Raw genomic sequence first — 22,778 nt, forward strand, 5'->3', positions numbered from 1 at the left:
TGGGGGTCTGTAAAACCCAAGTTGAAAACTGCTGCCCTGAGAGATGGTAGAGCAGAATGTGGGGGTCCCAGGTCCCTGAATCACCTTGTGGGTTAGAACTCAAAACTCACAGAACATTCTCCCTCGCGTGGGGAAGAAATAAACTCTTCTGTGCTTTAAGCCACTGCATATCTGGTCTCTTTATCCTAATAATTCAAACATCCAAATGTTACCGTGGCATCCCTAGGCATAGATATAATCACTCATCTCCCCTGTAGCACTAGGAATAACAGCTCTATTGCTGCACTCAGCATTTTCTAGCAACTGCCTGCCTCCCACACAACTGGAAGCTGCAATCACAGAAACAGCACCCAGGTCACTGGACACCTCCAGCATCTCGAATAAGGCTGACTCCGAGAGAGGGTGGGGAAGGTTCACCAATGAACGAAGAAACCATAACAAGTTAGCCTTTAACGTAGCACCAACTACAGGACAGGCGCAGTTCCACGCACTGTGCACGCCTTCCCTCACATGATGCTTCCAGCAAATTGGCCAGGTGGGTTCTAGTATTATCTCCCCCTGAGAATGGTGAGAACAGAGGCTCCCAAAGGTCAATCACTTTGCCTGAGGTCACAGTGTTAGTAAGGAGAGCAGGTTTGAGCCTGTAGAGTAGGACCTGGAGCAGGCCCAGTAGGACACAGAACTGGTGAATGGGACCCAGAGCCAGGGAACTGAGCCACTGGGTTCCCTGGACAGCTGACAGCAGCACCCGGGGTGCCTACCTTGATGATGATCTTCTCCCGCAGCTGGCTGGGCGAGGGCAGCTGGTCAGCGCTGGCCTCCGTGGGCTTCATCAGCAGCAGGTCGCCAAACACTTCCTTGAAGGTCTTGGCCATGTGACGCTGCTGCTCCACGCTGCAGTGCTCCTCGATGGACAGGATCACTGGGAAGCTGCAGGCGGAAGAGGGTGGGCAGCTCGGCAGGGGGAGCAGGCACCTCTGCATCTGCCCCACAGAGGGGCCAGGGCAGCTCGGCCCTGGGGCAACAGAAACCGGGTGCTGCTCGGGGCACAGCCCCCACATCTGCCCTCCCAGAAGGAGAGGACCTCACCCTGGGTGTGAGGGCACAAGCCTTGGGACTCAGAACAGCTGCAGTCTGATTGAGGAGCTTCCCCATACCCCAGAATGCACCTTTTCTCTTTTTTTTTCCATCCGTTCAAGTCTTTAAACTTACAGAAAAAAGTCTCTAATTTTTTTTTAATTTCAAACTTACAGAAAAGATCAAAGACAGTGCAATAAGCACCCATGTAAGCTTCACCTAGGGTCACCAGCGTTGACATTGTCCCATGTGCGCATCTGCCTACTTTAGTGTATTTATTATTTTCTTTATTTATAAAGTGTATTGGTTTCATATATTCTCATTCATATGCACACATAGGTAATTTACCTATGTATGCATGCATACATTTATTATTTGTATGTGTACATATGTATATTTATATAAGGTGTCTGCATTTATAGATCATTTGTGTGTGTGCATCTAGAGTTGATTTTTCTCATCTATTGAGGTTATGGTCCATAAAGTCACCACCAACACTGATTGGCAAATACCTGAGCCACTGCTCCTAAGGGGAAATACAGGGTCAGGGCCTTTGGAGCCTGTGGTCACAACATTTACCTCAACGGATCAAAATCTGACCTTGTTTTATGTGTGTTTCTGTTTCAAGACACCTCATTTGGTATATATTGTTGACTGACATCTGGCTGACAGCCAGCATCACTGCAATTTGTGCCTGAATGAAGCACAGCTGACACAGGTATTTTCTCCATCGGGCACATCACAGCCTTCTCATGCTCAGGAACACCAGGCAGCCCTCAGCACTGTGCTTCAGGCCATCTGAACAGCAAAATCACTAAGAAAAAGCTCAAAAACAGGAACAATGTGGCACTCGACAGACGGTGAGAAGGACACTTGCTGAAGCTTTCATGCTGTAGACCAGGAAGGGGAGCGCTGCTTTGCTTAACCTCAGCTGAACACGCGTGCATCACGTGAGTCTCATTTCCCACACTTTGTGCATGTCTCAAAATGACCTCAGAGTGCTTTGAGGTTTGATTTGGGGTTACAAGTCAATTTTAGCAAGCAGGTCAATTCAGTTACAGAATTCACCAATAAGGATCACCTATCTCTGTCTGTATCATGTGAACGTGTGTGTATGTATACAGTCACATATTAGTACATGCATATACATACATATATACGCATATATATATTTATGTGTGTGTGTGTACATATACACATGCACACTCCTCCTGAGGGAGCAGAAAACTCATTTATTTATTTATTTTTACATTTTTGGAGATGGAGTTTCACTCATTGCCCAGGCTGGAGTGCAATGGCACGACTTCAGCTCATTACAACCTCCGCCTCCCAAGTTCAAGCAATTCTCCTGCCTCAACCTCCTGACTAGCTGAGATGACAGGCACCCACCACCACGCCCAGCTAATTTTTTGTATTTTTAGTAGAGACAGGGTTTCACCATGTTGGCCAGGCTGGTCTCAAACTCCTGACTTCAGTTGATCCACCCACCGTGGCCTCCGAAAGTGCTGGGATTACAGGCGTGAGCCACCACGCCCGGCCTATATTTATATTTCATTTATACGTGTATTTACGTTTCCTCCTGAAGCATCTGAAATGAGGCGCGGACATCCTCCACAGGTATCTCTTAAGAACAAGAGCATACCCGACTTCGCCACACCATGTCACCCCAGGAAATTATCTTTAAACAATGATCATTAGACATACTCATCATTAGACATACTCAAATTTCCCCAGTTATCCAAGAAACATAGTGTCTAGATGGGGTTTTTCCCACCGAGAATCCATCTGAGGCTTGTGGATGGCATTCACTATGAAACAAAATTATTCTTTTTTTTTTTTTTTTTTGAGACGGAGTCTCTCGGCTCACTGCAAGCTCTGCCTCCCGGGTTCACGCCATTCTCTTGCCTCAGCCTCCCAGAGTAGCTGGGACTACAGGCGCCCGCCACCACACTCGACTAATTTTTTATATTTTTAGTAGAGACGGGGTTTCACCGTGTTAGCCAGGATGGTCTCGATCTCCTGACCTTGTGATCCACCTGCCTCGGCCTCCCAAAGTGCTGGGATGACAGGTGTGAGCCACCACGCCCGGCCGAAAACAAAATTATTCTAAAGGTAACCATGTCACTTCCATAAACAGGAAACCACATCACTCGATAGAAATGAAGGTAAAAGTGAAAATAAACTGATGATGATAAAAATAAAATCCTGAACCATGTTCCAGCTCAAGTAAATCACAGCCTCATCACTCCTGGGAAGCATGGACCCAGCTCATTCCCCGACCCTGACCCACACACCCTTACTAGAACACAACAGCTAAAAAGCTTTTAGAACAAAGGCTAGTAAGTTGGTATCAAAACTTAACTGGCAGCAAAATGTGAACCATTCAAATGAATGCTGCTTGCAATCATTTTTTTAAATCCCTCTTAATACCAGTAAGGATGCCTTTTGCTAAAAAAACATTAATGCATTAATGTTTAATTACAGAGTTCTATCCCTATAGGTGTTAGATGATTCCAGGCCTATTTTAACCAGAAAAAAACTTTCTCTAGCCATGAATGAGATAATGTTCAGTGAGTGACTATCAACTCACAACCATAAGCACCTATGTCCTAAAAAGGAAAGCAAACTCGCAAAGCAGTGTAAGCAGCCCCTCCACAGTGTCTGTTAATACAGGCTCCTTCCATCTGCCTGGTGGAGGTTGGCACTAAGAAGGGCTAGGGTCCTACGGGGGAGAACACTGCGATGGAGACATCATATGCTTTCATTGAAAGGTTTTCGCCAAGTGGGAAAAGACGTCCATAATTTCACTGTCTCAGAGCAACACCTCCACCCAGCTCGAGGGACATCTGCGGTAAATTCAATAAAAATAACCAGTCAGGCTGGGCGCAGTGGCTCATGCTCATAATCCCAGCTCTTTGGGAGGTTGAGGCAGGAGGATCACCTGAGGTCATGAGTTCAAGACCAGCCTGGCCAACATAGTGAAACCCTGTCTCTACAAAAATACAAAAATTAGTCAGGCATGATGGCAGGTGCCTGTAATCCCAGCTACTCGGGAGGCTGAGACAGGGGAATTACTTGAACTCAGGAGGTGGAGGTTGCAGTGAGCCAAGATACTGCCATTGTACTCTAGCCTGGGTGACAGAGCGAGACTCCATCTGAAAAGAAAAGAAAAAGAAAGGAAAAGGAAAAGGAAAAGGAAAAGGAAAAGGAAAGGAAAGGAAAGGAAAGGAAAGGAAAGGAAAGGAAAGGAAGGAAGGAAAGAAGGGAAGAAGAAGAAAAGAAGGAAAAAAAGAAAATCCATCTTATTGACTGAACACTAACTCTATGCCAGGTGCAGGGTTAAGCACTTGCTGTAATGGCATCTCATTTAACCCTCACAACTGCCCTGTGAGGTGCACACAATTTTCACCTCTGTTTTTTAATGTGGGAATTGAAGCATAGAATAGTAAGTGCTTTGCCCAAGCTAGTACTTCACGGCTGGATTCAAACTTGGCAAAAAGGATTCAGAAGCCATACTCGTAAGTGCTATTGTACTCCAGAAGGGATAAAAAGACAACTATCATTCCACTGAGCCTATAGAAGGCCTCCTGCCAGCTCTCAGAAATAATAAGGAACCCAGACCAGGAGTCAGTATATGATGGCCTCCGCCCCAAATCTGGCCTGCCATCTCTTTCTGTAATTTGTAATTCAAGTTTCAACTGGAACATAGCCAAGCCCATCTGTTTACCTCTTGTCCACGGCTGTTTTGCACTTCAGCAACAGGGCTGAATAGTTGCAACAGAGACCACAGGACCCACAAAGCCTGAAATATTTTTTTTTTTTTTTTTTTGAGACAGAGTCTCACTCTGCCGCCCAGGCTGGAGTGCAGTGGCCGCATCTCAGCTCACTGCAAGCTCTGCCTCCCGGGTTCGCGCCATTCTCCTGCCTCAGCCTCCCGAGTAGCTGGGACTACAGGCGCCCACCACCACGCCCGGCTAGTTTTTTTTCTTGTATTTTTCAGTAGAGACGGGGTTTCACCTGTGTTAGCCAGGATGGTCTCAATCTCTTGACCTCATGATCCGTCCGTCCAGGCCTCCCAAAGTGCTGGGATTACAGGCGTGAGCCACCACGCCTGGCCAGCCTGAAATATTTCTATCTGGCCCTTTATAGAACAATTCCGTTGACCTCCAGCCCAAATCAAGATCTTATAGTGCGACAGAAAAGGATTAGACCTGAGGTTAGAAACCCTTGAAACAAACCTAAATATTCTCATCCACTTAATCTCTCCTTGCCTCAATTTACTCATCTGTTAAATGGGGATGACCATACCCACTTTGCGGCAAAGAATCAAGATGATCACATGTACAAAGGGCCTAGCACAGAGCCTGGCCCCAGGCAGCTATTCAAGAAATACACCAACCACCACCACTACTGGCTGCTTGGATTCTGCCTGTAGAAACAGGTTTGGTGGGGGTGACAACTAGGCAGAAAAGAGGGAATTAGGACAGAAGGGAATTTTAACTTTCTTTGCCTCTCTTTTTTTTTTCTTTGAGACAGGGTCTCGCTCCGTTGCCTAGGCTGCAGTGCAATGGTGCAATCTCAGCTCACTGTAACCTCTGCCTCCCAGGTTCAAGCAATCCTCCCACCTCAGCTTCCCTAGTAGCTGGGACCACAGGTGCATGCCACTGCATCCAGCTGATTTTTTTTTTTTTTTTTTTTTTTTTTTTTTTTTTTGTATTTTTGGTAGAGATGGGGTTTCACCATGTTGCCCAGGCTCTTCTCCAACTCCTGACCTCAGGTGATCACACCTCAGACTCCCAAAGTGCCAGGATTACAGGCAATGAGCCACTGCGCCCAGCCTTTCCTTCTCTTTCAAGGGTTCTGAAAGTAGGGGCCAGACAGAATGAGGAGGCGGGGTGGGCACTGAGCAGCCACAGGGTTCCCCCAGCCAGAGCCGCCTCGGGGCTCTAGATTCCGGGAGTAACCTGCACTCTCGGCCTGCAGGGGGCGCCAACACTCGGGTGAGAACTTGATGGCACTAGCTTTGGCCAAGATGGGGCGCAGGCCTTCCTACATTTGGAGGGAGGCGTCTGTGTGTGTTTGCCTGTCTGTGCAATCCTAGCTGCCTTCCTCTTTAAGTCACACCACCCAGAAATCAGCCAACTGACCTTGAGGTAACAAAGGCGTGGTCTTTGATGGCCTGTACGACGTCATCAAACTTGATCTTGGTGGTCCGCGTCCAGCCGTGGTAGATGACCGGCTTCCCATCAGGCCCGTCCCAGCAGTCCACTACAGGGAGAAACGTGACATACTCAACAACACGTGTGTTCACCGACAGCCCCGAGGTCAGCCCCCAGCCCACACACCAGTTCAGTTACTAGACAAGGACGCCCACACTCCCTCCATTCAGCTGCCAAGGACATAGGGTTTCCCTGTGTACGCAGGGTTCCCTGTGCGTTTACATAATGCAAGTGCAGCTGTCCAAGACAAGCTAGTTTCAATGCTGCTTTTTTTTTTTTTTTTGAGAGATGAAGTCTCACTCTGTTGCCCAGCCTGGAGTGCAGTGGCACAATCTCGCCCTACTGCAATCTCCGCCTCCCAGGTTCACGCACTTCCCCTGTCTCAGTCTCCCGAGTAGCTGGGACTATAGGCGCGTACCACCACGCCCAGTTAATTTTTTGTATTTTAGTAAAGACAGGTTTGCACCATGTTGGCTAGGGTGGTCTCGATATCCTGTCCTCATGATCCGCCTGCCTCAGCCTTCCGAAGTGCTGGGATTAGAGGCATGAGCCACCGCGCCCGGCCTCAACACTTCTTCTTTTTTTTTTTTTTTTAAACTAAAATTTCTAAGCCTTTATTGCATATTAATAAAACAAATCTTTGAATATACAGCAATGTAAAACTTTTAAAAATATTAAATTCCTATAACTAGGGACAGTTGGTATGAAGAAGGGATGATGAGCACTGGTACAGGGCACTCTGCACCAACACACAGAATTTACTGTTCTGCAAATGACTGACAGTAAAAATTTTAAAGATGGCACAATCCTAGCAGGCAATCTTTCTTTTGTTTACAAGATACAACATTTAACAGTTATTTAAATGTAATCCTGAAGCAGCCTGCAAATTTTACCTTTTGCTTTTAGTTCTGTCAGTGTGGTCCCTATCTTTGTGGTACCTATCCCTGTCCTTTTCTCCTTCTCTATGTTTACTTTTCTCTCGATCTTTGTCCTTCTCATAGTCTTCACTTTTAGGTTTATCTGGCTTCTTGTCTACACTCCTACTATCTCTGCTTGCTTTTCCATCTGTTCCTCGATCACCATGTGATAACCGTGCCCTCTCTTTATCTTTGTGCCCTTCCTCCCTGCTTTTTCTGTCTCTGTCCTTGTCTTGGCTTCTGTCTCTGCGTCTATGCCTTTCAGATTCTTGCTCCCATTCCTTTTCATGTCGCTCTCTTTTCAAGTGGTGTGAATCACTATAAAATCTCTGGCGGTCCCCTTTACCCCTATTAAATGACCTATCCAGTTGCTGTTGGTCTTGCCTACCCCAAGGGTCACTATGGCGCCTTTCTAGTCTCCGAACGTCTTTAACCTGGTAAAAACTCTGTGGGCCTATATACCTTGATGCTTGTGAGAGAGGACCCATCATACGCTGTGGCTGACCTGGGAGATGAACAACAGGTGGCCAGGGAACCATGGGATTTTGAGCAAAGCCAAAGCCTGGAGGGGGAAGTAATGGAGGTGGCAAATGTGGTGGAAATTCAAACATGCTTTGTGGGGGAAAATTAGGAGGCCCTGGAAATGGAAATCCAGGTGGGCTAGACTTGAGATGCTGAAGGTTGGGCTGCTGTGGCCTCACGGGTGAAAAGTTTGTACTTGTTCTGGGGCTGGTGCTTCTTTACCACCTGTTTTATTTTGACTTTGCCTGTTGAAAACCTTGACTACCTTTTCTGCCCGTGGAAATGATACAGAGCAGTGAGAAATTTATTTGTAAAGGTTCACAGTAAAATTTTCAAACAGAAATGGGTCATGTGGAAGGTGAACACCCCCAATCTTTTGGACCCCGAGGGCACAGAAGCCGATGCTTAAAGCTGTTCTTCTAAACATTTGTTTTTTTCTGAGGGAGAAGAAAAATCATAAACGGGAGGAAAGTCTATAGAATAACTGCTACAAAACATTGCTTCCATCATGAGTGGTTTTGGAAACACTGGAGCCTAAGTCAGTGGTTGTTGCCTTTTTTTTTTTGAGACAAAGTCTCCCTCTGTTGCCCAGGCTGGAGAGCAGTGGCACAATCTCAGCTTACTGCAACCTCTGCTTCCCGGGCTCAAGCGACTCTTGTGCCTCGTCCTCCCAAGTAGCTGGGATTACAGATGTGCACCATCACACCTGGCAATTTTTGTATTTTTAGAAGAGACAGCATTTCGCCATGTTGGCCAGACTGGTCTCAAACTGATCTCAAGTGATCTCCTGATCTCAAGTGACCCGCCCGCCTCGATCTCTCACAGTGCTGGGATTACAGGCATGAGACACCATGCCCAGCTGGTTGTTGCCTTTTCTCAACCAAATGCACCCATGAGCCTCTGGTGAGAGAGAGGCTGGAAGGAAAAGAGCCAGAGAGGCTATGAGAAGGAAGGAGGGAAGTAAGGCCTCTGCCATCTGCCCAGCCACAGATGCCGGCTGACCCTTCTGTTCTTTTCTGTTTAGACACAGAGTCTCGCTCTGTTGCCCAGGCTAGAGTGCAGTAGCACAATCACAGCTCACCACTGCCTCAACCTCCTGGGCTCAAGCGATCCTCCCACCTCAGCCTCCCAAGTTGTTGGGATCACAGGTGCATGCCACTACACACAGCTAACTTTTTTACTTTTTCTAATGACAGAATCTCACCGTGTCGCCCAGGCTGGTCTCAAACTCTTGGCCTCATGCAGTCCTCCCACTTCAGCCTCCCAAAGTGCTGGGATTACAGGCAGGAGCCACCATATCCAACCCCGATCGTTCTTTTCACATTTGCTCACAGACCCCCCAATCCAGGTGATACGGGGTACCTGTGCACACCTAGGACCCAGCTGCCAAAACACAGTGGGTGTCTGTTTGCCTTCCTCTAATACCAGCCCAGGAGGAAGCTGAGGAGATACAGATGGCAGGGACTCTGTCTCAAAAAAAAAAAAAAAAAAAAAAAAAGAAAGAAAGAAAGAAAGAAACATCACACTCTAACCCCATAAATATGCACAGTTGTTATGTGTCCATTAAAACTTTTTTAAAATTTGAAAGAAAACATGGAGCAACCACATGGTTATCCTCAATTTGCTGTGAGCGTGACCTCGGCCAAGAAGGAGCTACTCACGTTCAATGCAGCGACAGCCCATGCGCAGGCAGCGGATGTAAGCTTCCGGGGACGACTCGCTCCGCAGCTGGTCACCTGTGAGGTACCTGCAGGAGAGAAGGCAGGTGGCCGTGAGGGGGTGGCAGCCACAGGGGTTGGGGGGCCAAGCCTGCACCTCGGGGTGTTGCGGGGGAACTTCTCAGCCTGAGTTCCCAAAGCTCTGAATTCTTCATCTAGAAAGACTCCAAGCTAAGGCCTAGGACAGAAATACACAACTCCACGGTCACACTGGGCATGAGCTTTGAACTCAGGTCACAATCACAGGAGGTGACTGCTGACCACCTGGGCAACGCAAGCATGGAGAGGACGTGTTCTTTTGAGGAGAAGTTGGTCAAAGCACGTCAGAAGCAGAAAAGCTGCAGAAGATGAATTAACAAAGCCCCGCGGCCACCCTCTGGGTCCTCGGTCTAAACAGAGATGGGCACTTCTTTTGGTATCAGGGCCAAGGCCAGGCACAGAACAGGCATTCAACAACTGTCGGTGGAATCGACTCTGCTAGGAGCCACACCCACCAAAACTGCCGTGAGAATGACTCCTTAGTGCGCTTTCTTCCTCACCATGATTCACCTCAACTCTTTTTTAAGTTTGTGTTCCGAGGCCAGGCACGGAGGCTCACACCTGTAGTCCCAGCATTTTGGGAGGCTGAGGTGGGCAGATCATGAGGTCAGGTGTTCGAGACCAACCTGGCCAACATAGTGAAATTCTGTCTCTACTAAAAATACAAAAAAAAAAAAAAAAAAAAATAGCTGGGCATGGTGGCATGTGCCTGTAGTCCCAGCTACTCGGGAGGCTAAGGCAGGAGAATCTCTTGAACCAGGGAGGCAGAGGTTGTGGCGAGCTGAGATTGCACCACTGCACTCCAGCCTGGGCAACAGAGCAAGACCCCGTCTCAAAAAAAAAAAAAAAAAAAAGTTTGTTCCTCACACTGGGGCCTGTCAGAGGGTGGTAGGAGGGAGAGGATCAGGAAAAATAACTAATGGGTAGTAGGCTTAATGCCTGGGTGACAAAATAATCTGCACAGCAAACCCCCATGACACAGGTTGACCTGTGTAACAAACCTGCACACGTACCTCTGAACTGAAAATAAAAGGTTTTTTTAAAGTTTGTATTTCTTTTTTTTTTTTTTTTTTTTTTTTTTTTTTTTTTGAGACGGAGTTTCGCTGTGTCGCCCAGGCTGGAGTGCGGTGGCCGGATCTCAGCTCACTGCAAGCTCCGCCTCCCGGGTTCACGCCATTCTCCTGCCTCAGCCTCCTGAGTAGCTGGGACTACAGGCGCCCGCCACCTCACCCGGCTAGTTTTTTTGTAGTTTTTAGTAGAGACGGGGTTTCACCGTGTTAGCCAGGATGGTCTCGATCTCCTGACCTCGCGATCCGCCCGTCTCGGCCTCCCAAAGTGCTAGGATTACAGGCTTGAGCCACCGCGCCCGGCCTAAAGTTTGTATTTCTTAACTGTCTTCCGGGTTTTCTAGAATTCACCGTGCGGAAACACAGACTCTTACAATGACGGGCATGGTGGGGAAGACAGAACTGTGAAATCAGTTTCCCCTGAAAGAGATTTTACCTTCCCAAATGCCTGGAGCGTAACACCATTAAAAGCCTTTTCCCAGATGACCCCCTGGAATGTCACTTAGGCAAGTCCCCACCCATAGCTCCAGGAGCCACGACCCAAGGACTTCACCCCTCACCCAATAAGACACACTAAATACTGGAACATCAGTGCAACATCCTTTATATCCTCCCTCTGTTGCAATCAGAGTAACCATCCCAAGAGGCCCCTGTGAGCATCTTATTTTCTGGTTAAAAGTCGTCAGGGTCTTCCCGACAGCTCTCACGGTGACCTACAAGATCCTGCTCCAGCAGGACCTGCCTTCCTCCCCTCCTGACATCACTCTCCTAGATTCTGCACTCCAGCCTTAGCAGACTCTTTTCAGTTGCTCCTGCCCCAGGACCTTGGCACTTGCTGCTCCTCTGTCTGAAACACTTCTCCTCGCCTTACCACCTGCTCCCCACAGCAGCAAGTCCTCTTCTGAGGTTAACTTTCAATGGAGGCCTTCCTCCCAGCACATGAGGACGTGGCTGCCATCTGTTCACAGCCACATCCCCAGCTCCCAGCAGGCACAGGGTACACAGTCCCTATGAATCAATTCAATGAGTCACTGAATTGCTTTGGCTACTGTGAGATGCCCAAATCATGAAAAACTAAGTTTACTACGTTGCTTTAGTTACTAAGTTACTTTAAGTTACTTTTGGTTTTACTAGCTTTTTAGGGCCACAGAAAACAGATTATTATTACAATGCCAACTGAGAAAGGGAGGTGTGTTCCCCGCCCCTTCCAGAAGCTTCTGTGTATTCTAGTCTGAGGAATGCGACGCTACACCCTCCACCTGCTTCTCAACACGGCTCACCAGAGCAGCGCATCGCACCCGTGCCTCAACCCTCACATGCTCTGTGCTGCCCAACCCATCACAGGTTCATCTGAAACTCACGTGTTATGTGACGAGGAGATCCAGTAATGAGACAAGGGGTTGTTCATGTCCTGCATGTCCACCACGTCATACTTCTCATCCCAGATGCTGTTTTCTCGTGAAAACAGGTACATGAGGAACTAAAAGAGTCAAACACAAAGACTGAATCATCACGTTGACGGGAGGGATGGTGTCTGCTTGTTTCTGTTCTGTGTCCACCCAGGGGAAGAACAGCTCTGATGCGTGAAACCAACAGTCTCCAAACCTCAATCGCCCACGTTTTCAATACCGAAGGCTCAGACTGCAATGGGCTGCAGCAACATATTTTTTCCATAGACCTAGACAATATTTTCCTTTGTAATGCTTATCCTAAAATATTTGCTACTGCAAGGGCTTATGCTTACCATATATACATTGTTGTTGCCTTTTGTCTGTTTTTTCTTTTTTTTTTTTTTTTTTTTTTTTGAGACAGAGTCTCGCTCTGTCGCCCAGGCTGGAGTGCAGTGGCCGGATCTCAGCTCACTGCAAGCTCCGCCTCCCGGGTTTTACGCCATTCTCCTGCCTCAGCCTCCCGAGTAGCTGGGACTACAGGCGCCCACCATCTCGCCCGGCTAGTTTTTTTTTGTATTTTTTAGTAGAGACGGGGTTTCACCATGTTAGCCAGGATGGTGTTTTTTCAGACAGAGCCTTGCTCTGTTGCCAAGGCTGCAGTGCAGTGGCACAATCTCAGCTCACTGCAACCTCCACCTCCTGGGTTCAAGCGATTCTCCTGCCTCAGCCTCCCAAGTAGCTGGGATAACCGGCATGCACCACCACACCAGGCTAATTTTTGTATTTTTAGTAGAGACAGAATTTTACCGTGTTGGCCAGGCTGGTCTCAAACTCCTAACCTCAAGCGATCCACCCGCCTCAGCCTCCCAAAGTGCTGGGATTACAGGTGTGAGTCACTGCACTTGGCCTCATATATATGTTTTAAGGCATAACAGTAGCGTGAAAAGTTGTGAACCCACTACCCAACTGAAGAAACAGAGTGTTATCCATATCAGAATGTTGAAAGGGCAGAAAATTTCAAGTTACAATTCCTGGCCCCTTTAAAAAAAAAAAAAAAAAAAATGCTTTACCGACCTGGGCCTACTTTCTGCTGCCTGAGAACGACCTCATATGGGGCAGGCGCTCCCCAGTTCCACCTCCCCTCCTTCCCTATGTAAGGTCAAAGGCAACCATTCTGACCTGCAAGCACCCAGACACCTTCGCATTTTGTTTCTGTGCTTGCAATGGTTCAACTCTCCCTGGTGGCAGATGCCCTCTAGTGGCAAAATCAATAATCCCACCCAGGCAACACGGTCAATGGAGAAGAGTAAGAAAAGGCTTTGAAACTGCCTTAGCAAAAATCAGAACAACGAGAAAATTACGACAGCGAAACAGATCTGATCTAACCAATCTCCTTCTTGCCTTTAACCTCCAAACTGCCGTTAATTATTCCTGGGCTTGGGCCAAAGTAACTTTGGAAAACATTTAGTTTATAGTTTAAATAACAGCCCTTCCCCAAAACCAAACTGCCTTTGTAAAGCTAAACAAAGACCAGGTTAGCAGGATGACAGGGGCCTGAATTCCGCTAAGGTGGAGACTAATTGGTTACCAGCCATTTTTCTGGACGTTATAAGATTCGCAACTTCCCCAGTTACTCCTACAGATAACATCACTCCTGTTCAAACTAAGATTGGCCGTTTGAGACGTCTTTTTGGGCGTTTGCATGGCTCTACCTGGACCGCCCACTGGTCCTGTAGCCCCACCCAGAAGCACACTGTTTTCCACACCTATATGATTGCATCTCCAACCAGTCAGCAGCACCCCTTCCCTGCCCCTCCAAATTATCTTTAAAAAACCCTAGCCTCGGCCAGATGCGGTGGCTCACACTTATAATCCCAGCACTTTGGGAGGCTAAGGCAGGCTGATCACAAGGTCAGGAGTTGGAGACCAGCCTGGCCAACATAGTGAAACTCTGTCTCTACTAAAAATACAAAAAAATTAGCCAGGCATGGTGGAGGGCACCTGGAATCCCAGCTACTCGGGAGGCTGAGGCACAAGAATCACTTGAACCTGGGAGGCGGAGGTTGCAGTGAGGTGAGATCGCACCACTGAACTCCAGGCTGGGTGACAGACTGAGACACCATCTCAGAAACAAAAACACAAGCAAACAAACAAAGACATAAAAAACAAAACTCGAGCCTCTGAAAGGGAGGATGATTTGAGTAATAATAAAACTCGAGTCTCCCATTCACCCGGCTCTACGTGAGTTAAACTCTTTCCCTGTTTCAATTCCCCTGCCTTGATCAATTGGCTATGTCTAGGTAGCAGGCAAAATGAACCCACTGGACAGTTAACAGTTACAGTAATCTGGAACCTGGGAGAAAAAAAAAAACAGAAAAACACTCCCAACTAACCAGTCAGTCAAGGGGACATCAAATAGCAAAGCTCTCCAAGGAAAGAGAACAGAAAATAAACCTCAGAAAGCACAGACATCAATCAAAAAGTCACCCCCACGTGACAACAAGCCCAGCCTACTCACCTCATCCACAAACAAGAAAGGCTCAGCAGTTTCACGCATGGTGTCATCGATGAACTTTGTCATCCGCTCACGGACTTTGCTCAGATCCTGAGCCCAATGCTCCTTAAAATGAGAAAGAGAACAAGAGATCACCAAAATGAGTACTGATAAAATTCTTCATTTCCCAGGGTCCAGACAGTCGCGATCAAAGACTGAAACGTCAACCAATTCCGAAATCACTTGCAATCGAGCACCACGTGTTGAGGCCTCATTCTGCACACGGCCTTTTGCCAGGGGTCAGCAAATATTCTCTGCAAAGAGCCCGAGAGTAAATATTTTGGGCTCTGTGAGCCATATGGTGTCTGCTGCAACCTCTCAACTCCGCTGCTGTGGTGCAAAAGCAGCCACAGATAACCCGCAGGCAAATGGGCATGGCTGTATTCCAACAAAATTTTGTTTATAAAAGCAAGCAGTCAGCTGTATTTGGCTCATAGGTCATGGTTTGCCAGCTCCTGCCCTATGACAGCTCTTTACGTTTGTTAGTAAGAAGCAGCCTGGTGGCATGGTAGTTACATCAGCCTTCCAGGTCCCTTACCTGGGTTGGCCTCTCATTCTACCTAGCTGACCTTGGGCAAGTTACCTACCATCTCTGTGCCTCCCCACCCATGAAGCGGGAGTAAGAGTATCTACCACACAGTTTCTGTGGAGCACTGTATGAAATGGATACTGTAGGAAGCATTGTATGAAATCTTAATAGGTTATGTGCCTAACGCAGTACCTGGTGCATAGAAAGTGCTCAGGCCCACTTTGGGAGGCCGAGGCGGGTGGATCGCCTGAGCTCAGGAGTTCAAGACCAGCCTGGCCAACATAGTGAAACCCCATCTCTACTAAAATACAAAAAAAAATTTTTTTTAAATCAGCTGGGCGTGGTGGCAAGCGCTGTAATCCCAGCTTCTCAGGAGGCTGAGGCAGGAGAATTGCTTGAACCGGAGAGGCAGAGGTTGCAGTGAGCCAAGGTTGTACCATTGCACACCAGCCTGGGCAACAGAGTGAAACTCTGTCTCAAAAAAAAGAAAGTGCTCTGACCATGGCAGCTTGTGCAAACAAGCATCTATCTTCCTCCTATGGTCATCTCACTTAGTCCACATAACTCTGCAAGTCATTAATTGCCATTGTCATTTTAGAGACAAGGAAACAGAGACCCAGGAACAATACCTCACGACCCTAAGCCCACACAGCTTGTAAATTGTAGTCTCGGCTCCAAATAGCTAAACTGACATGGAATGTAATCATATGCCCTCTTTCCAAGAGAATAGGCAAACAGGGCTGCTAAAACACTGGTAACGTCTGAAATATACATGACCAGTTCCAAACCAGCTGCTACACAGTCCTAGACATTCTAGAAACCCTTTTAAAAAAGAATGTATAATATGAAGTAACTATTGCTTTCCTCTCCATGCCCTGAAATCCCAAATATTCATAGGAAAAGGGCATGAAATACATCATATAAATTCAACACTGATCAATGCTTTCTTCACTTCAAATATTCTAAAACCTTCATCTTTATGACTAACAGGAGCAAATATGCTACCAGATGTGTGTGTGGTTCGATGGGAAGGGCTGGATGAGGATGTCTGAAAGAATGAAAAATAGAAGAACAGACGCAAATGAGGTGGTGACCAGGAGGCTTGTGACATGCATGGGTGTAAGACAAAAATGAACAGCTGTTGACTCTTGCAAATTTACCTGGATCAGGAGCCCAAAACAGCCCGGAAGCTGGGAAACTGCGAGCTCATTTGAATACAGGGGTGTCAGAATCTTTGAATACTACAACATGAAACCCAAATTGTGGGATATTTTATTAAAATACTTTACCTGACCAAGATGTCCCAAAGAGGCTGGAGGTATCCTCCTTCCTTCCCCCTACAAAGTTTTTACATTTATCAAAATGCATGGGTACTTAGCTAATACAACCTGGCACTGGACTGACTGCAAAGAAAGAAATCTTCTGCCTAAAGGAGATGGAAATATCAATATTCTAGGGGTTGTAAAATGCATCTCCTTGGTGTGGGGTATTGCACTAGACACCTGTAATAGTGAAAATGGCAAAGAATAATGATGAAAATAAAAATAAATGGTGATGGCCGTCAACACTGGGCACTGACTCTACACCAGGCCCCACACAGTGGCTCATCGTGAACTTACCACCACCCCAGGAGGCACAGGTTATTCTCCATGTCATATAAACGGGGAAACAGAAGCCCTGCTTCACATGGGCCAAAATGCATACAACCTATACAACTAGGCTTCTAGTCGTTAACTTAGTGTTGCCAGACATGAGCCTCGGACTAAACCCAGAAACGCTGATTCTGGAAACATACTTTTAACTCCCTTCCTATCCCATCACCTGTCCATTCCAGAGCTGTACCATGGCGTGCTTAGCCAACCCTCTAAAGACATTTAGATTAATTCCAAGTTTTCTTTTTTATTAAAAATGCTGCCATTATTTCCTTAGGATAAGTGTGTGGGAGGGCAACAATTTACTCAAGATATAGAATCTAGTTTTAAAGCTTTCTTTTCATTGCATACAGCCAAAATGTTTTCTAGAAAAGTCATACTAATTTGCACACAAAGTACTGCAGTGATTATTCCATACGAGCATCTGTGTGACCAACAAACATCGCATGGATGCTCATGGCTGTTTGGGTCCTTACTCCTCAGATGCAGAGACAGCGAACTCCTACTTTCTCCTGGCCGCAAGTCCCTGACCTCTAAGGGCAGCCCAGCAAAGGGCCCCAGTTGGGGAAAGCATGTAATAAAGTCAACCACCACTAGGTGGGGCTAAATCTATATACCCAAGTCTCCGTACCAGGTGGTGAATTCTAGGAGGTGAGGCTACTTGTCCCCAAGAATTTAACCAATTTGACTTTAATCGTTCCCTACTAAACTGAGTAATTTATTGGAAGGAAAATCATGACAGGAAAAAAGTGCTTGAATTTCTCTACTTCACCCTAGCACCAGCTAGACTGAACATGTGACTGTGCCCAATAAAATTAATGTATTACCTTCATTTTACCTCCTCCCTCAGACTTAGTCTCAGGTTGGGCAAATAAGCCTTCTTTTGATCACTGTCATTCAACCCCAGCACTGGGAAGGCATGATACCTACAACATGTATCAACATTCTCATTCACCATTTATCAGTCTACTAGGGTAGCTACGACCCTTCCCTGAGCCCTCAGTGTGGCTGGCCTTGTGCAAAACACATCTTCCCTGCTTGCAAGTTTCTCTTCCATCAATGAAATCCAAACACAGGCTAGGTATTCGATGCCATTTAAAAATTACTGCTAATTGCACAAGCTGTAATAGGAGTGTTGTGGCTGTATTTTTTAAAAAAACAGGAAGTCAGCCGGGCGTGGTGGCTCATGCCTATAATCCCAGCACTTTGGGAGACCGAGGTGGGTGGATCACAGGGTCAGGAGATCGAGACCATCCTGGCTAACACGGTGAAACCCCGTCTCTACTAAAAATACAAAAAATTAGCCAGGCAGTGGTGGCCGGCGCCTGTAGTCCCAGCTACTCAGGAGGCTGAGGCAAGAGAATGGTGTGAATCCGGGAGGCAGAGCTTGCAGCGAGCCGAGATTGCACCACTGCACTCCAACGTGGGCGACAGAGCAAGACTGTCTCAAAAAAGGAAAAAAAAAAAAAGTCCTATCCATGAGAGAAACATACGGAAGTATTTACAAACAAAACGACGCAAAGTCTGGGGTTTGCTTTAGAATTCTTCAGTAAAAAAATGAAGAAAGGGGAAGGTTAGGGAGACGTGTGTGGACTTAGAAATGGATGAAATAAAACTGGCAAAGTGGGCCGGGCACAGTGCCTCATGTGTGTAATCCCAGCAATTTGGGGACTGAGAGAGGTGAGTCACTTGAGTCCAGGAGTTGGAGACCAGCCTGAGCGACATGGCGAAACCATTTCCACTAAAGATACAAAAATTGGTCAGGGCTGGGTGGGGTGGCTCACACCTGTAATCCCAGCACTTTGGGAGGCCAAGGCGGGTGGATCACCTGAGGTGAGGAGTTCAAGATCAGGCTGGCCAACATTGTGAACCCCTGATTCTATTAAAAATACAAAAATACAGGTGTGTGGCAGACACCTGTATTCCCAGCTACTTGGGAGGCTGAGGCAGGAGAATCACTTGAACGTGGGAGGCAGAGGTTGCAGTGGGCCAAGATCGAGCCATTGTACTCCAGCCTGGGTGACAGAGCAAGACTGTATCTCAAAAAAAAAAAAAAAAAAAAAAAAAGAATTGTCAGGCATGGTGGCACATACCTGTAGTCCCAGCTATTTGGGAGGCTAAGGCAGGAGGATCACTTAAGCCCAAGAGGTCGAGGCTGCAGTGAGCTGTTATTATGTCACTGCACTCCAGCCTGGGTGACAGGGTGAGTGGGGCCTTGTCTCAAACAAAAACTGGCAAAATGCTCATAATTTTTAATCTGAGTGATGATACATGGTGGTTCATTAAACCATTTGTCTGCTTTCGTGTATGTTTGAAATGTTCTGCAAGACAAGAGGTTAAGTAAATGAACTTAATTTTGCTGCAACCCAAAACTGCTCTAAAATATAGTCTATTTTAAAAAAAAACAAATGAATTAACAGAAAAAAGTAAATGGAACTCCATTGATACAGACAAAATTTTTAGATTTATATGTGAAGAGGCATGCATGCATGCATACATACACACACACACACACACACACACACACACACAGATCCATACAATTGTCTCTGATCCCCACAATTCTCAGAAGTAGATGCTCTCAATTCCACTTAAAGAGGAGGAAACTGGGGCACAGAAAGGGTAAACCACCTGTCCATGGCTGTGCAGCTGGTAAGAAGATTTCAAGTTGACCTCTCTCTCACAGTTTCTTGTCCTCAGCACTATAGGCACTTGGGGCTGAATACCTCTTTGGTTTTTTTATGTTTTTTTTTTTTTTTTTGGTGGGGGGGGTGGTTTTGTTTTCTGTTTTTTTGAGATGGAGTCTTGCTCCGTTGCCCAGGCTGCAGTGCAGTGGTGCAATCTCAGCTGACTGCAACCTCTGCCTCCCAGGTTCAAGCAATTCTCCTGCCTCGGCCTCCCAAGTAGCTGGGATTACAGGCACCCGCCACAATGCCCAGCTAATTTTCGTATTTTAAGTACAGAGGGGGTTTTGCCGTATTGGCCAGGTAGGTCTCGAACTCCTGGCCTCAAGTGATCTGCCCGCCTCGGCCTCCCAAAGTGCTAGGATTATAGGCATGAGCCACCCTACCTGGCCCTGAATACTTCTTTGTTGCGGGAAGGAGGGGGACTGCCCTGTGCAATGTAGGGTATTTAGCAGCATCCCTGGCCTTGACCTGCTAGATGCCGGCAGTAGCCTCCAGCTGTGACACCCACCCATGTTTCTGGACACTGCCCAGTGTCCTCTGGGGGCATCGTCACAGCAGTGGAAGACCAATGCACAACACAAACCCCCCTTGAGTCTATAGCTGGGCTCAAGGCCCACAGGCAAACCCTGTCCAGGGAGACTGTCCCAAGCATCATCTGTTTAAGCACAGCTGGGCTAGTTAATCTCCCAGGGGCCCTGGCAGGCTTGATCAATCTGGTCCCATCCTCCCATCAGTCAAGGAAGGCTTCCCAGGAAATGACACCTGCTATGATGCCAGAAAAGCTGACGCCAGCCAGGTGAGGGCAGCCCCTTCCTCAGGTCCTCACCCCTCCTGCCCTGTCCTGGAATCTTCTCACTCTTCCCATCCTCAATGTGTGTCTTGAAAAGAGGCCCGACATGAGGCTCTTCTCATCCAGAGTCTCAGTGGCATCAGACAACAATCTGAAGTATCTGGCATCTGGGCATGAAGACAGGTGGCCAGGTGAGCACAGGTGGCCAGGTGAGCACAGGTGGCAGAAGCGTGAGACCAGTCCCCGGCAGCACCCCGCCAGCTCCCCCAGTCACCCACACACCTTGTGCTTTCTCACCTGCTGTTCATGTATGAGAAACCTCTGGAAGTCATGCAGGTAAACAGCGGAGGCATCCGGCCTGTCAGTGTTCCTGTCCTCGGGGAAAAGGGGTGCGGTTAGACACAGGCACATTCAACAGAGGAGTCGAGAGGAGATGCCAGCCAATGGGGCAGCCTGCCACCCAGAGCACCCCACTGAGACTGGCACTGTGTTAGGTACCAGACCGGCCAACAGGAAGACACAGGTGAATGATACAATGTCCCTCACCCACAGGGATTCAGAGGGGCCCTGACATCGGAATCTCAAGGGGCAGGCCCTGGCGTCTGCATTTAGCCGCTCCAAAAGAGCTCTGGCGCCCTCCAGAGTCTGAGGAGCACTTCACAGAGTGTGGCCATGGGGAAGACAAGTGAACCAGGCATTTGGGATACAGCGTAGCAAGAGATGAGGGTGGGAGGGGAGGGGCAGAGTGGGAACCGCTGAGAGGGCCCCAAACTCAGACCTGGAGGGCCAGAGGGGCTTTTCTGAGGAAAAGGTACCTACTTGAGTTCCAGAGAATGAGGTGGGGTGAGCCAGGAGGAGGTGGGGTGAGCCAGGAGGAGGTGGGGTGAGCCAGGAGGAGGTGGGGTGAGCCAGGAGGAGGTGGGGTGAGTCAGGAGGAGGTGGGGTGAGTCAGGAGGAGGTGGGGTGAGCCAGAAGGAGGTGCAGAGAGTGCCAGGCAAGGAAATCATAGATGCAGCGGCCTCGAGGAAAACAGAAGGGAGGTGAGAAGAGGAAGAGGGCTAGGAGAGAGGGAACACAGGCTGGAGGGAGGGATTGCAGAGTGAAAGGTGTGGGGAATGCAGGGACGTGAGCATGCCTACCCAATGCCGAGACAGGGCTGGACACGCCACCCACCCTTATAGGGAGAGCTGGTGTTGGAGAAAGGAAAGGAGCCAGACCCAAGGGCCTCCTCAGAAGCCATGATCCAGAGTTCCCTGGGTCACTGAGGGCTCTGGAGTGGGCACCAGATGAGGCCCCCCCCTAGACTCCAGGCCATCCGGGCACAATTAACTGGAGTGTGGAAAACACATCCCTGGATCAAGCAGAGGTCGGGTATCAGGGAGGGAACACTACACTCCGAATCAAGGCAGGACTCCCGCCTTGGCCAGCAGGCCACCAGAAAAACAGGGCCTTATTGGGCCAGCATGAGCCACATCCGGGTTGGATGAGGAGTACATTCTGCTACTTGAGGCCTTCCAGGGAAATGGGTACATTTCCCTGAGCACTTGCAGGAACCTGGAGAAAAGAGGTCTATTTCAAATAGTCTAAGACATCAAACGTTCCCTACGCTTTCTCCCTTTACTAAACACTCAGGGTCCAGGAGTCTGTTGTCTTTAATCATGAGTACATTTCTAACCTTTCCTTGGCAGCCTCATGGTCTAACACTAAGCTTTTCATTAAAATACTATGTGGAAATTATGGCTGGGCACAGTGGCACATTCCTGTAATCCCAGCACTTTGGGAGGCCAAGGCAGGTGGATCACCTGAGATCAGGAGTTCAAGACTAGCCTGGCCAACATGGTGAAACCCCGTCTCTACTAAAAATACAAAAAAAAAAAAAAAAGCTGGACATGGTGGATGCCTGTAATCCCAGCTACTCGGAGGATGAGGCAGGAGAATCACTTGAACCTGGGAGGTGGAGGTTGCAGTGAGCCGAAATTGCACCAATGCACTCCAGCCTAGGCGACAGAGGGAGGCTCCATCTCAAATATATTATATATATATATATTATTTATTATAAAAATTAGATTCATTTAATTTATAACTTTGGAGTCTTGGAGTTTCTGATTTCAGAAGTGACAGAAGGAAAAGTTGCTCATCAATGAGGACTGGATCAATGTACCCCAGACCATTAATTCCAGGGCCAACACTTCTCCCAGTCAGACAGGCTGGGGAAAACACAAAACATCTCAGAAATTCCCCACTTGGGGAATCATGAAGCATGGTAAATGCCCCGATAAGTCGTGCAACACTGACTTTTTAGTAATAATATTACTATTTATGAGCCCCTCATGGGTGCCAAGCACCGTGTGAAGCAGTTTATACACTTGAACTCATTTTAATTCCGTTAAACCTGTTTAACAAGGTATTTTTCACTTATTTGATCATCAACATTAGTTTTTGTAATTAAAAAAAAAAAAAAACTATTAACCTGTCACATCTCATGAGGCACATTCGGGGAAAGAAGGCCTGAGGCACACAGGCTTTTCTACAGAACCTTCTAGACCATCCTCGCAGCGCTCCACACCCCCCTGTTGCTACTGCTCATCTCTATCCACACCACAAGCGTGGGATTGC

At 47.6% G+C, this 22,778-nt stretch overlaps 1 protein-coding gene across 2 annotated transcripts in view; it reads right to left on the minus strand.

The window, feature by feature from the left end:
* PLCG2 (phospholipase C gamma 2) overlaps window positions 1-22,778 on the minus strand; it is a 193,446-nt gene that overhangs the window by 64,791 nt on the left and 105,877 nt on the right. For both annotated transcript variants that reach the window (XM_010375145.2, XM_030924434.1), the window contains 6 exons: window positions 20,460-20,532; window positions 14,469-14,570; window positions 11,921-12,039; window positions 9,397-9,482; window positions 6,225-6,345; window positions 762-930 (listed from right to left, as the gene is read on the minus strand). In XM_010375145.2, coding sequence (XP_010373447.1) covers window positions 762-930; window positions 6,225-6,345; window positions 9,397-9,482; window positions 11,921-12,039; window positions 14,469-14,570; window positions 20,460-20,532 — 670 coding nt within the window. The remainder of the gene's footprint in view (window positions 1-761; window positions 931-6,224; window positions 6,346-9,396; window positions 9,483-11,920; window positions 12,040-14,468; window positions 14,571-20,459; window positions 20,533-22,778) is intronic.

Source organism: Rhinopithecus roxellana, chromosome 20 (genome assembly GCF_007565055.1).
Source record: "Rhinopithecus roxellana isolate Shanxi Qingling chromosome 20, ASM756505v1, whole genome shotgun sequence".
NCBI lineage: Eukaryota > Metazoa > Chordata > Mammalia > Primates > Cercopithecidae > Rhinopithecus > Rhinopithecus roxellana.